Source organism: Akebia trifoliata, chromosome 8 (assembly GCF_017979445.1).
Source record: "Akebia trifoliata isolate Shusen 1 chromosome 8, ASM1797944v1, whole genome shotgun sequence".
NCBI classification, from domain to species: Eukaryota; Viridiplantae; Streptophyta; class Magnoliopsida; order Ranunculales; family Lardizabalaceae; genus Akebia; species Akebia trifoliata.
This window is the reverse complement of record NC_141382.1, coordinates 38,990,687-39,006,020: the sequence shown is the minus strand read 5'-3', so window position 1 is coordinate 39,006,020 and position 15,334 is coordinate 38,990,687. Positions and strand designations below refer to the sequence as shown.

At 37.7% G+C, this 15,334-nt stretch overlaps 1 protein-coding gene and 1 long non-coding RNA gene across 12 annotated transcripts; one reads left to right on the top strand and one right to left on the bottom strand.

Moving 5' to 3' along the window:
- Nucleotides 1-1,377: 1,377 nt before the first annotated feature.
- On the bottom strand, nt 1,378-12,548 carry LOC147396755 (uncharacterized). Of its 11 annotated transcripts, none has more exons than XR_015180950.1 (6): nt 11,977-12,548; nt 11,719-11,835; nt 3,670-3,729; nt 3,498-3,588; nt 2,523-3,170; nt 1,378-2,376 (listed from the first exon to the last, which is right to left on the bottom strand). It is a non-coding gene; the product is annotated as an uncharacterized LOC147396755 (long non-coding RNA). The 11 variants fall into 11 exon arrangements; XR_015180948.1 differs by having other exon boundaries at nt 2,523-2,945; nt 3,099-3,170; nt 3,276-3,729; nt 11,977-12,547; XR_015180949.1 differs by having other exon boundaries at nt 2,523-2,615; nt 3,099-3,170; nt 3,276-3,729; nt 11,977-12,541.
- A 2,056-nt stretch (nt 12,549-14,604) lies between these two features.
- Nucleotides 14,605-14,988, top strand: LOC147396754 (uncharacterized). The gene has a single exon (XM_086450167.1). It carries the CDS (start codon nt 14,605-14,607, stop codon nt 14,986-14,988), a length of 384 nt encoding a protein of 127 aa, XP_086306293.1.
- The last annotated feature ends 346 nt before the right edge of the window (nt 14,989-15,334 follow it).

Genomic DNA, 15,334 nt, shown 5'->3' with positions numbered 1-15,334 from the left:
TATTTTTAATCGAGATGTAGTAAGTAAATGTTGGGATGTCAAACTATCAATCTCTGTTGTACAATGTTGTATCATTATTATCACCTAAGGGTGCAACTTGGTTCGGTTCAAGGTCAAATTGGAACCGAACTGACATAGGTCGGTTCCACTAAATAAGAATCAAAACAAAACCAAACCAACCCAAACCAAATTAAAGTCGGTTTGGTCCTACAGATTGTCAATATTTATAAATTGTAAATAATATTTTTTAATGAAAAAAATATATAAAATTTCATACAATAAATCACAAATCTATCCATAAAAACTCATTAGTTTATCTATAAAAGATCACTAATCTATGTCCTAACTCCTAAAATAATTCATAATAATTATTATATACATATATATTTATTTATTACATAGAGGTTCGGTTCTGGATTTGGTTCAATTCTATACAAGCTTGATCCGAAAACCAAACCAAAATGATTGATTCTCCATTTTCATAATCTGGAACCGAACCGAAAGTTGTTTGAAACCAAACTAAACCACCCCAAAGCTATCGTTTGGTTCGGTTCTCGGTTTGAACCAGACCAGGTTGCACCCCATTTGTTTATCATCAAAAGAAGATGAGTGCAGGAAAGCCCAATAGCATTGAAGAAGTGGGTAGTAGGTCCAAGCTTGCAAACAATAGCTCATCCTAAAAGCCCAACCACATTGAGCCGAAATTGGCCAATGTTAGATTTTTCTTTTGCCTATGGTGGGTATACCCACCATTCGGGTGAGGCACTCAGACTAATCCCAGAGTCACATGCACCGCCCCCTAAGAAAGTCCTACGTGCAATTGGTTGAGTCGAAGATCAACTGGACCAGGAATTCATTGCTTTGTAGGGTTTTGAACACTTGACATACTCTGACTGAGGAGTTTGTCAAAGCTCGCCTTGCCACTAGGCCATACTATCGTAACCAAGTAATCTCAACACCATTGTTGAAGCCTTGAAGAATAAATAAATAAAAAAGCAGTCGGCTGAGCAAATCTTGTTTGTATATCCATGAGTCTGTTTTTGTTTGAGTAGCTAAAACTGGGTCAATTATATTGTACCGTTTTTATGCTTCAGCTTGTCCGCTGGTTTTCCCTAACATCAGAAATGTTGGGAATGGAATAAGTGACCAGACATCTTACTGCAATGCCATGGAAAGTTATGTGTCTCACTTGCAAAAATGGCTGGCTAAAATGTTGGCCAAAATGTTTGGTGCTGAACGGGACCCATATATATATATATATATATATATATATATATATATATATATATATATCTATATATATATATATATATATATATATATATATATTTATATATATATTTGTTCCCAAAAAATTTGGCTATAAAATACGCACTGAAGGCAATGAGAATCTGATCGTCAATTTCAAACATGAACCTTGGTTGTAAGGAACCTCCAGATTTTCCCCTTTTCTCACACCCTCTCTTCTTTTAATTCTCCTAGAAACAAAAGAAAAGGAGATAGAGGGCATAAAACGAAGAAGGAAGGAGGATCTAACACCAAAAGAAGGAGGATCTAACATACAAGGCTGGAACATAAGAATAAAAAATAAACAGACTCATTCTCTTACAGTAGCAAAGATGACAAGAAAGAGAGAGGGCTCTCTTCTCTCTCATTTGGATGGCAACAGTAAAAGAGAAAATGGGGAGAAAAGGAAAAGAAAAAAAAAAACAGAACTTACATGCCATTAACACACCTCATGTTCTCATCTTTCTATTTCTGTTCTTCATCTTCTTTGATCTTCTCTTTTTTCTCATCACAGCAGCCCCCTTCCGTTTTCTTCACCTCTCGTCAACGCCTCCCCTCGCAACACCTCCTCTCAATTTCTCTCTCCTTCATTTCTTGCAACAACAACAACCTGCAGTCTTTTCCTTTCATGTCCATTAACACCCCAAAATAGCAGCCCCAACAAGCACCTGTAGTCCCTATTTCATCTCCATTAACAACAGCCCCAACAACAAAGTAAAGTTAATAATAATGGCTCTAAAGTTCAGATTGCCATCGTTTACAAAAATAAAATAAACAAAAGTTTTAGACGAAAATGCATCAGAAGAAATTAAGTTTCATACTTCCTTCTTACTAAAACCAACAACTACCTCCTCAAGACAACTCACCTTGTGGACATTGAACTTACAAAGTAAAGTAATGCTAGAAATGGTGGATGGGGGCATTACCACCAAGTCACCCATCACCATGTACGAGGGACATCAATATAAATAGAAAAGCACAAAGTTTTCTCAATGGAGGTTGTTTCTTTGTTTGTACAATCAGTAGTTATGATACTCACTTATTTTGGTAAAACGCCATCTTATATTCTATGGGCAATCTGATCTTTCTCTGCATTCAAAACCATATGGAGGTCATTTCTTTGTTTGTACAATCAGTAATTATAATACTTCTTAATAATGCAATGAAATCTCAGGAAAATTATTCTTGGAAAACTAGTTTGGGTCTCATGCCATTTATGTGCTTGGCTTCCTTACCTTTCTAAGAAACTCATTAGTTTGTTTTGCTGATTTTGTGCCTCCAGTATTGGAACCTTCAAGCATTTTGAATACTCAATTCAATGGATCCATCTACAATAAATGATGATTGGAAAATCATCAAAAAAAGTTTTACCATGCCAATCAATAGAATAAGCACAGCTCCATATGTAAATATATATATGCAATCCATCTAACCTTATAAAGTACGTAAGAATTGGACTTTTCTAGAAAGAAGGTTATAAGCAACAAATATCCCATCTAGCCTTGGGAAAATGGATTGTTCACTATCATGGATATGTGGTTGCCCCATAAAATGGCCAATTCACCACAACTCTCATGGCACACAAACACAAACTTTCTTGTTTTAAGGACATATATTTTGGCTCGAGGAACCCCTACTTTTCCAATAAGGATTACAGTCTGCTGAAACCAAAAGCTAATACATTAGAATGCTCTCCTACAAAAGCTAAACACTAAATTATGTAACCTGCATCTAAAGGGAACCTAGAAAACATCCACAAAAAGTAAAAAGACGAAGAATTGCATGCATTAGACAAATAAGAATCTTCTTACTTGTGGTGTTATAAGCTCAGCAAGTGGCTTTGCAAAGAATTTGAATTGGAAAACCCCAAAGATCCATACATACTGATAAGAAGTGAAATTAAGTTGAAATTTAGTTCCCAAACTACTAGTAAGTACCAAAGAGAGAGTAAAAAAAAATTGTTTAGTTGTAGAAGGAAATGCAAATACTAAGCGAATTTGCTGCGCCATGTTTAGTTGTAGCAAGTGATGAGTGGCTTTGGGAGTTGGATATAAACATGTATCTTGATATTCTCTAAGGGGTCAACATTTTGAGCAATGATTTCATTTAAAGGGGCATGATCACATGTCCCTTCGTCTTTCCTTGGATACAACAATTGCTTTCCTTAGATAAGCAATTAGACTTAAAGCAACTGGAGCTGTACAGCAGACCTGTTGCAAGACACTACTCCAAAGGGGTCGCTTCAATGGTGTAGTTCTTCACAGTTGTCTACAGAGCCTCAAATCTTGAAAACACCTTAGCCTGTAACATTGCAGTTAATACCCACTAAAAGATGAATATCATACATATTATAGAACAGAATTTGGGTCTAGAAAAAATTACACTGGCTGGGTTGAAGAATGTGCAGCCAAAATCATAATATAACCCCAATGTATCATATGCCTGAAAAAGAAAATTTTTGGTTCATAAGACCACTTTATTATCAGTCAAAGAATTAACCTAGGGGGATAATTTTGAATAATGTCACCCTGAGGTCAGGATTGACATAAAGACAATCTAATGGACCTGGTAGCTATCCAGAAAACATCAGAGAGAATAATTAGCTCAACTTAACAAAACATGGCATTCGGTTGTGATTCAAAACGAAAAATGGGTCATACATATTCTACTCTTATGCAAAGAAATATTGGCTACAGGGGATGTAAGTGCATGCAATATTATAGTATGGTCAGGTACCATTATGTCAAGATCTGACCTGGACACTTATTGGGTTCAAATGAATGTATCCAAATCCAACTATAGGGTATCCTTCAACACCCTTACTGAATTATACTTGAATTAGACTTGAACACCACCACACATGCTACAATCAGAACATATTCAGGACAAATTATGAACTAACCCAAGAAGTAACAATCTAGTGTGCAAGCTATTGGATTGGAGAACAATAACGCAAAACAACATATTCCACATCTAACAGCTGGGATGAGATAATATTGTATTATTTATCAATGGGATTATGACATCAGTGTTCTAAACTAAATTATGAACTAACCCAAGAAGTAATGATCAAAGGAAGGATTATTCGGCATGTAAAAGCTAATTACTTGATGGTCAGTCAATGCTGCATAGGAGGGATTACGAGAATCACCCCATCACCCATGTGGGTATTGGTCCTAGCCTATGGTCCTTGTTATGTAACTTGGAACAGTGGCCCTGCCATCACCAATCTGAGAAGGTTATAAGCTTTCCTTGAGTTCAGTATTGACTTCTTAAGGACTAGTTCACAAAGAGGCAAATTGTGAAGGTTCAATGGGTCTATGTCCCACACCCTCTTGGTTGCTGGGCAGAATGACAACCAAGTAAATAACTTTGCCAAATCAAGAAAAATGTCAACTAAAACATAAAATTGGTATCTATAAAAACGATTGAATGCTCCCTTAAAACCAAATGGAATAGAGCATGAACCATAAAGTACACATCCAATAACTTTATTTTAAGAAGAATTATAATTATATAAACAAAGTACGGCAAACAAGAATTTGGGTTTCCGAAGAGAAGAAAAGGAAGTTCATAGAAGAATTCACATTTCAAGTGGAAACCGGCATTTAAAACCAACCCCAACAAATTAAAAATCTATCCAAATTGAAATGTCGGTTTCCACTTGAAATGTGAATTCTTCTATGAAATGGAGGTGGCGTACGAAATAAACAACATTTCAAATTTCGTTCTCCCTTAGGAACACGTGTCAAACGGAAAGTGGTTATAAAGCCACGTCGTCGGCTGCTGCAGCTCACTAGTACGAGGCATTTATTAGGGAGGGCAGCTAGAAACCTGGAGTACACTAGGTGGCTGCGAGCGAATGGGATGGTGGAGCTACCTCAGCCCAATGGGTTGGTGGAGCCTAGACAGGCCTATGTAGGTGGATTGAGGCCCAAGTGGTTGGAGGCCCATGGTCATGAGAGTTGGACAGCAGGTGCCAAGGACTATTTAAAAGTATTAGATGGGCCGGACAGCAAGGGCCCGTTTATAGAAAACAGGGGTTCGAAATCAAACACCGACCCAGGCCCTAACAGGAAATCCAATAACCAAATTAAAAGGGCCAACAAACATGGAGGCCCAATTATTATTAAGAAAGGGCTGAAAGTGAGGAAAACATGTGGTGGTTTAATCCGAGTAGATGAGGTGAAGAAAAGCAACGACAGAAATAAGGTGATAAAAGGTTATCAGTCGGTTATTTCTTGTTTGCGATCAAATGAGAGAAACGCAGCCAAGCAGATGGACCAAGAGGTGTGGATGGGATCTAAAGTTGACGATATTCGAGCAAAGGGACAGATTCAAAGTGGTGAAGGCGATCGAGGAGTGGAGATGCAGGTGGAGAGGTGTATCACTCCAACTCGAACTGAATGTCAGTTAGAAGATTACGATGATACATATCGGCAAAGGGTTGTTAACAAGTCACTAATTTTGTTTAAAAGTTCGTTCGAACAAGATGTTGGGGATGCTGACGAGGAAATCGTCTCTGGGAAGTCGCAGCACGAGAGTGGGGATTCAGAAGGCGTTAACAAGGAGGTTTTGATCTCACGTTTGGCTTCACACAGTAATCTAAGTAGACAAGTCCAAGAGGTCGCGAAGAAATCGATATCGTCAAGGCAGAAAAAAGTGGGAGAGGAAAAGTTGGAGTACCATTTAATTGCGGTTACAAGGATATGGAAAAGACTTCGAGCTGATCTCTGGCGACACCCGATTATTTCGAAAGTTGCAGAAACCCCAAGCAGTAGTATGGAAGAGTTTAGAAACACGGGAACATTAACGGTTAAGGTATTAAATGGGCCATTCTTTCTTCCTCAGATTCTCTCCCTGTATCCTGGTGAGTCTTTTGGCTTATTTGGCTATAGTTCTCCTTCAATAGCGTCGTTGTTTATTTCTTTGGATATTCCGTTGTTTGGTCCTCGTGGTGTTTACTCTTTGTACAGGTCTCGACCTCCTTCAGCCCTCATCGATTCCCTGCAATCCTTTGAACTTATCCGAGAGAAGGAATGTAGAAGGGAGAACAGGGAAGATGGAAGTCAGTTAGCTTTGATTTCATTAAATTCTAGCCAGAAACCAGTGTAATTGGATGTTGATAACAGAACAGAGTTGTATAAAGGTGGTAATCGGGTTGACAGAGACATAGGCGAGCTAACAATGGAATATCGTGAGGCAGGGATAGTGAGGACAGAATTGGAGACAGTGGAATGGCTAGTCAGTAATGCTCTAAATTTGGCAGAAGACTTTGGCCTAGTTCTAGAGACGGAGGATAGAGACTCTTCCTTGATTTTAAGGGTGGCCGTTGGAGATTTAAGAGATACAATTAGTCTGGAGGAGGAACTTAAACGCATTAATGAAGCAAATGAAATAGAGGAGAAGAATGAGCAAATAGAATGTGAGAGCTCCCAGGAGATTCGTAGTTATAGGGATGGGGAGAACAATGAGTTAGTGGTGGTAGCCCCCTTGGAGATGACAAGGAATTTAATCAGACCTAGAGCGGATAAAGTGGTGGTTAGAGTGGAGACGAGGTAGGTTGGTTCGGACAGTCGTGGGTCTTTATAAGTTTTTAATGTCGCTTAAAGTTCTATCTTGGAATGTTAGGGGTTTGGGTGATAGGAGAAAAAGGGCAGCAGTGAAAGCTTTTATTAGAGGTAAAAATCCGTTCATTGTTACGTTGCAGGAATCGAAATTAGCCTATTGTGATGACAATATCATTAAGGAAATTTGGGGGAAAAACATTGAGTGGATAGCTCTTCCTGCCTTAGGTTCAGCCGGTGGAGTTATTATGATGTGGAATAAAGATTGGATCCAAGTAACAGACAGCCTAGTAGGGGCCTTCTCAATTTCTATTTTGTGTAGAAAGAAGGACGAAGATTTCCTTTGGGTGTTTTCTGGGATTTATGGACCAACTCTTAGTAGGGAGAGAATGCAATTTTGGGAGGAACTTGACGATGTCGCGGGCTATTGGGAGAAACCTTGGGTCCTGGGTGGGGATTTCAACGTCACCAGATTTACTCATGAGAAGAATAGGGGTTCGAACATATCTAAGGGGATGAAAAACTTTAATGATTTTATAGGTAGACACTGTTTAATGGATTTTCCTCTCCTGGGTAGACGATTCACCTGGTCCAACAACCAAGGCAATTCTAGGATGTCCAGAATAGACAGGTTTCTGGTTGATAATGCTTGGGAGGAAAATTTTCAAAATGTGATTCATTCGGCAAGTCCTAGCCCAGTCTCTGACCACACTCCCATCTTGTTGGAAGCAGGGCACCCTAGACAACACCCTCTTCCTTTTAGATTTGAAAATATGTGGCTGGTTCAACCTAATTTTTTAGATCTTGTTAGAAGTTGGTGGAATGAGTGTCCGGCCACAGGAAACCCGGGATGTGTGTTCAAGAAGAAGCTCAAATTCTTGAAGGACAAGTTGAAGGTGTGGAACAAAGAGGTCTTGGGGAGAATCGAAGTGAAAAAAAAGGAGATTTTGTCAGACATTGAAATTTGGGACAAAAAGGAAGAGGAAAGCAATTTGAATATGGATGAAAGAAGTAGAAGAACGGAGTTGAAGTTGGAATTCCAAAGAGTGGCGCTTATGGAGGAAATAAGTTGGAAACAAAAGTCGAGGGTTAAATGGTTGAAAGAAGGGGATAATAACACTAAATTTTTTCACAAAGTTGCCAACTTCCATAGAAGAAGTAATCAGATTGATAAACTCCTCATCAATGATACCATGGTGACAGGAGAAGAGGAAATTAGGGAAGGGGTGGTGAGATTCTATAAAGATCTGTACAAGGAAAAAGAACCTTTGAGACCGAGGCCGGATAATTTAGAATTTAATTCTTTGAATCAGGCGGATAGGGAGTGGTTGGAAAGACAAATAGGGGAGGAAGAGGTTAGATCAGTCATTTTTTCGATGAGTGGGGATAAGGCCCCGGGTCCGGATGGATTTAATATGGAGTTCTTCAAACATTGTTGGGATATCGTTTCGAGAGATTTTATGGAGGTTATCAGGGAACTTCAAGATAAGAAGTGCTTGGATTACAGCCTTAATAGTACTTTCGTGGCTCTGATCCCTAAAAGAGCTGGGGCGGATAAGCTAGGAGATTTTAGACCAATTAGTCTGGTGGGTTCGGTGTATAAGATCATATCCAAAGTGCTAGCGTCGCGATTGAAAACTGTTCTCCCTAATCTTATTGGAGACGAGCAAGGGGCTTTTATCAAGGGTAGACAGATCTTGGATGGCGTTTTGATGGCTAATGAGTGTCTTGATTCTAGGATCAAAAACAAAGATAAGGGATTAATAAGAAAAATTGATTTACAAAAGGCTTATGACCACGTGAGCTGGGAGTTCTTGGAGTATATGATGAGGAGGATGGGTTTTGGTTCGAGATGGATAAGTTGGATAATGAAATGTGTTACGACAGTATCTTACTCGGTTCTTGTCAATGGGAGTCCAGCCGGTTTTTTAAGAGGGTCGAGAGGTTTGAGGCAAGGGGACCCTTTATCTCCATTTTTGTTTTTGATTGTAGCTGAAGCCTTGGGGAGATTGTTTAGAAGAGCGGTTGACTTAGGTAAGCTTTCGGGTTTTAGGATTAATGACGGCCCTTTAATTTCTCACCTTCAATTTGCGGATGACACCTTAACTTTTTTGGAGGATTCGAGGGATCAAGTGAGGGTGCTCCGAGTGTTATTGTGTTGCTTCGAGGCTATGTCAGGTTTACATACTAACCTGCAGAAAAGCAAACTTTTTGGGGTAGGAGAAGTTAATGATGTTCATTTAATGGCTTCAACTTTGGGTTGTGGGTATGATACTTTGCCCACTTCCTATTTGGGCTTACCGCTGGGAGCACCCTACAATAGTATCAAAATTTGGGATGGTGTGATTGAAAGATTGGAAAAAAGGTTGAGTACGTGGAAGGCTAAGTATCTTTCGAAAGGAGGGAAAGTGACTTTGATCAAAAGTACCTTAACGAGCATTCCGGTCTACTTTCTCTCTCTTTTCACGCTTCCGAGGTCCGTTGAAATTAGATTGGAAAGACTTATGAAGAACTTTTTGTGGAATGATAAGAGTGGTAGGAAGAAGTATCATTTGGTTAGATGGAAGGTGATTTGCATGCCCAAGACGAATGGAGGACTAGGCATTAGGGGTCTTAGATTAGCTAATAGAGCGCTTCTAGGAAAATGGCTTTGGAGGTTTGGCGAGGAGAGGGGTAGTTTGTGGAGGAAAGTTATTATGGCTAAATATGGGGAGAGGAGTCTAGGTTGGTATAGCGGTGAGTCTAAAACCTCGTATGGGTGTAGCCTATGGAAAGGAATTTTGAAAGTTAGCAAGGATTTTGAGCAAGGGATTAGATTCAAAGCAGGTATGGGGGACAGAATTAGATTTTGGGAAGATTGTTGGTGCGGACCTTCGTCGCTAGCTTCTCAATTTCCATCTTTATACATCTGTTCTGTTAAGAAGAATCATTCAATCCAGCAATGTTTGATTCACAACGAGTCCGATCCTACTTGGGATTTGGGGTTCAGGAGAAATTTTAATGATTGGGAGCTAACCGAGGTTACATCTTTCCTCGATCTCTTGCATACGTTTCATCGCAACGAAAGTGAACAGGATAGGTGGGAATGGATTAGAGCGAAGGATTCGAGATTCTCTGTCAGATCCTTCCATAAATGGCTCACTCCTAGTGCTGAGCGTACCATCTCGACTTCCATCATTTGGTTTAGGTCAGTGCCTTCTAAAATCTCTTTCTTTGTCTGGTTGGCTTCCCTTGGTAGGATTCTTACGATGGATAACTTGATTGCTCGGGGTTGGATCACTCCTAATTGTTGTCCCCTTTGCTTGATGGAAGGGGAATCTGTTGATCACATTTTAATTCATTGCCCTTTTTCCTATAATTTATGGTCAAGTTTCCTTGGTTTATTCCGTATGACTTGGGTTTTCTCTCATAAGTTTTCATCGTTGTTGAAAGAGTGGACCAGTAATGTCTTTCACACCAGAAAACGTTACCTGTGGGCTATGCTACCTTCGGCTATTGCTTGGGGGATTTGGAATGAAAGGAATAACAGGGTGTTTAATGGCAAGATTAGAAGCTCTCACACAAGTTTTTTAGAGATTTTGGGCTTCTTATACCTTTGGTCCAAACAAAATATAGAATTCGTGGGAACTTCGTTTGATGATTTTGTTTTTAGATGGAACTCTTTATGTAATCATTGATGTTGTTTGCTCTTCTTCTTTGTTACTTTCTATGAGGCTTTCTCGGCCTCTTTGTATGCTGTTTTTTCTTTCTCCTTGAAATATATTATACTTTTCAAAAAAAAAAAAAATCTATCCAAACGAAGAAGACGAAATAGTCTCTTAACATAAATGGACATCAACAAAATCTCATACACAAGGGAAACCCAATAAACCTGATTAAAAAGAGAAGAAAAATAATAAAAGCCCAAATTGGGAAGAGGAAAGACCTACATTTTTGTAGAAATACAAAGACTGTAAAAACCTATACAGGGACAATAGGAAAATAATAAAAAAGACACAATGAAATATAAACTCGAGGAATGAAACATTAATGAACCTACAAAGATGATATTCAAGTAGAAAATATTAGATTATATGGATGAACTGAAATTAAAAAAACAGTCATGCACTAAGACCCATCTCTCTAACACATAAAATGGGAATCCATGTTACCACATAATGCATTTATGAACTAATACCAGCAAAACAGAACCCCTAGTTAAAAAAATCAAAATTATTTTATTTATAAAAAAATAATCTTTAAAACAAAAGGCAGAAATAAATCATACTAGCCAAAAAAGAAACCCCTTTCTGAAAAATCAAATTTATTTATAAAAAACAATTTTTAAAACAAAAGGCAGAAATGTGTACATCCCATCACATTCCAATACATCATAATCACATCAATATTTGAAGATAAACACCTATTTTTATCGACTCTGCTCATTACATTTCAAAACAGTTTGTCTCCAATCGTTCAAATACTCCCACTCCAAAGATATTGTAAGGGCAACATGTAACAATGAAATTAGAGCATAGTCACAATTGCATCTTAAAACCAACACCTAACAGTACATAAGAAAAAAAGTACAAGTAAAAAACCTAAAGCCTGGTATTTCTATTCCAATGCTGAAGTAATGAAGTCAAATTTTGGTGTTGAGACTTGAGAGAACCCCTAAGAGCTTCAAATTCAAGTAAAAATCTAAAAATAAATAAATCTAGCAATCCATAAATTAAACTAGAACACAAAAAAAATATCGAGATTAGTGATCGTTGCTTGAATATGATATTCAGAACCCAAATCGTATTGAAATTTGAAAAAGAAAATAGCTCTAGATTGAATTAGCTCAAAGAAAAAATAAATCGGGAATTTGAAGTTACATTACCTATAAACAGATTTCAAAGGGTAGCAAACTTGTTAACCAACCAACTACACCAAAAGTCCGATCTGTTGAAGAGGGGTAGAACTACACTACAATCGGATCGCATATCTCACAGTCGAGCTGGAATAAATTGAAGAGACAGAAAATCAGCCAAAATTCTCGGACAAACATCGTGAAATTAAGGTTTCAGGTTTCAAACTAGCCAAGAATTGTGATTATGTTGTAAATTTCCTGAAGATAGGAGGAATGAAATTGAGATACCTGATTTCAAATTGGATTTTGAGGGAGCTTCGTTAGGGTTTGAGAAACAAAGATCAAACGAGATTTGAAATCGAAGATGAGAGATACTTAGGGTTTTATGAGGACCAGAAATGAGTTTCATAAGGATTTGAGAAGCACAACTTTGAAATCGAAAATGGGAGAAATCGATTTACAATAAAAAAAATTTAGAGTAATCGAAGATGCAAATTTCTCTCAAGCTTTAGGTTCATTCTGTCATACTGCTCTGTTCGTTCCTGTGAGAATATAAAACGTTTCTCTCGATGTTGCTACTAATCCAGAGAAACGATTTTCGCTAGAGAAACGGTTTAAAGCCGTTTGCAATCAGAAACGGCGTTTCCTCGTAGTGCTAGAATGCGTGAAATCCCAATGATCACTTATCTCTTTTAAGCACAAATCATCTAAAGACTTAACCTTAGTATGAAGTGTCAAGAATATTGAGCATAATAGGCAATAGAATTTCACCAAATATCTTTGAGGTGAACCTATTTTACTTTAAATAAAAAGAAATAGAATTAAAGGACATCATTAATCGGAAGCGAAGGTTTGATGTAGAAATAAAATAGCTCACCAAGGCGACTCATTCTAGTGTAGGATGTGTATTTTGATTTCGTTCAGCAATAAATAAAATTGGCTCAAAGTGAAATCAGCTTGTAATTTTTCATTTAAGTTCATCTGAATTTATTTTGTTTATTTCTTCCAACGGGGACATTCTGCTCAATTGATTACCTCTTGGAGGTGTTTGAAGTTCGAACAAAATTGGGGGACAATCAAGAAGCCAAAATTACCATGTCATACGCATTTTACAAATATTTAGAATGCAAAGGATATCCCATCTGAAAATAAATATATTTAGATAGGATACCTTCTACACTTGCTTTTTCTAAAATTTATACTTTTTGGTTAAAACTTAATCTGAATGGCTCGAGTCGTTTAAATTCTACTTGTGGTTATGCGGGCTGTGTTATTAAAAACAATAGAGGTATGATTATCAAAGGTGCTGCAATTTTCTTAGGGCTTGTTACAAATAACATGGCTGAGTTATTTTTGGAGTGTAGTCATACAAATGAAGTGCAAATGAGAATTTTTAAGTGATGAGGTGCAATTGGTAATGCGTGGTGTACAACTAGTTGGTCCATTTTTAATTTCATATTAATGTCTATGTACATGTTTCAATTTCTTCTTTAGAAACTTCAATTTGCATGTTCCTTCCAATTGAGGTTGTTTGATTCGCATGATCAATTTAATTTCTCTAAGCTTGTCATCTAATAAGATTATTCATCATTTATATTTTTATCTTTATGCCTTGTTTTTGTTGATATGCTTATATCGGCAGAATGAACAGGTTCGTGGGTTGCAAGGGGCAGCATACGTCCACCCAAATTTTAAGGCTAACTTTTTGTCCGAAGAACAATTTCACCTTTCTTCTTTGGAGTGAAGTGAATAGAACGGTGGATTACCTTGGAGCTTATGGAAATGATTTTTTTTTTTTTTTTTTTTTAACCGAGGATGTTTCCCATATTCCTCATGAATTATCAAGAATTCTTTTAGATGGTGTAATTTGTAATTGTTCTTGAGTAATTTAGTAGACAAGGAGGGGGGGCCTCCAACCCCAACTCATCCATAAAAGAAAAAAAACAAAACAAAAGAATCAAAACAAAAATGATTCACCTTCGTAAGACTAAAGAGTCGTGCTAGAGTGACCTCAACATTGGACCTCATATCGCACATCTTGACGGTTCCCTCGTATCTCAAAGGAAAGCATTTATGGTTCCCATAAATTTTCACATCAAAGTGTGCGATGCGAGATCCAATCTTGAGGTTGCGTCAGCATTATTCAAGACTAAATATTCATAGCAAACTCGTTTTAGGGCTTCTCCAAAAACAATTTTAAAAGAAAACAGTAATAGAAGATTGTCAAACCCTAATATTCACAAAAATAATGGAAGGATCTCATCTTCTCTTGTGAACATAGGCCAACTTGCCGAATCAAGTAAATTATGTTCACATTTTGATTGTATCGTCATTTCTCATCTGTCCTTCTACCAATATATGAATCTATTGATTTGAGCCTTGATTCGCTTTTTTTGGTCTTAGTATCATGCCTATTCCTGCCAACATACTCATCATCACTAGTATTGTACAACTAACAGGGGCGCAACCTGGGTGATTTAGGGTTTCTTGAGAGAGAACAAGGTTTTTAGAGAGAGAAATTGTTCTTGCGAAAAGAATCAATCGAAGGGAAGCTTTTATAGATGATTCGCATCGTTTTCCATTTTTGAAAACAATAAAAGAATCATCTCTAGAGCATTTCATGTATTGATTCTTTGCTTCTTTTCTTTTGGTTTGGGATTCTTTAACCCTAATCTCTTATTTTATTTTGTGGAGAGGGCCATTCATGGCTGTGTCTTCATCTGGATTTTCTTGGAAGAATCCCTTTAAGGGTAATGATACCTCTTTAAAGAACGATTTAAGGGTTTTTTCTAAAAAGAAAATAGTTATTCTAAACTCTCTTATTAAGGACGAGGCCTCATATGGCAACACTCGTTAGTGGGCTATCTATTAGGTAAGCAACCATACTTTCTTAGGTTGAAAGTGGCGGTGGAGAGGATGTGGAAGATTAAGGGGCATATGGAGATGATGTCCATGGAGGAGGGCTTCTTCTTGTTCAAGTTCAACAATGAAGAAGAATGCACTTCGGTGTTAAAGTCATCGATCTGGATGATAGGAGGCAGGCCTTTGATTCTTAGAAAATGGATTACTGATTTAATCCCTGTTCATGAGATGATGAGAACCATTCCAATCAGGATTAGGCTACCTCATCTTCCCTTACAGTTCTGGGCGGCAAACTCACTTGGTAAGATAGGCAATGTTATTGGTAAACCTTTGCATATGGATGATAAAACAGCACAGAGGTCACGATTTGGTTATGCTCGCCTCTGCATAGAAATTGATACGAAATGCATGTTTCCTTCATCCATTGAGATAGGCTGAGAGAATGGAAAAGTTTTGGAGCAGAAGATAGTGTTTGATTGGAAATCGAATCTTGTAATACATGTGATAGTTTTGATCATTCGCTGGATCACTGTCCGTGGAATTAAACAACCTGCAACTAAGAATCTAATGAGAGATGAATGGTGATAGAAGCAAGGGGTTGAGGAAGTGCATCCTGTGGCTGGTTATTATTGTTGTCTCTGAATACTGATTTCTTATGGCAAAGAGAGAAGAAGTTAGAAGTTAGAACAAATCTTAATTTTGAAATCAAATGTAATAGAAAAAATATTACCTAAAAGAAATGGTTGAGGCGTGCACAAAGCATTATCCTAAAACGAAATTCGCC

What these genes read in the sequence shown, in the direction of transcription:
- LOC147396754 (XM_086450167.1), top strand. Translation starts at nt 14,605, where the DNA reads ATGTGGAAGATTAAGGGGCATATGGAGATGATGTCCATGGAGGAGGGC.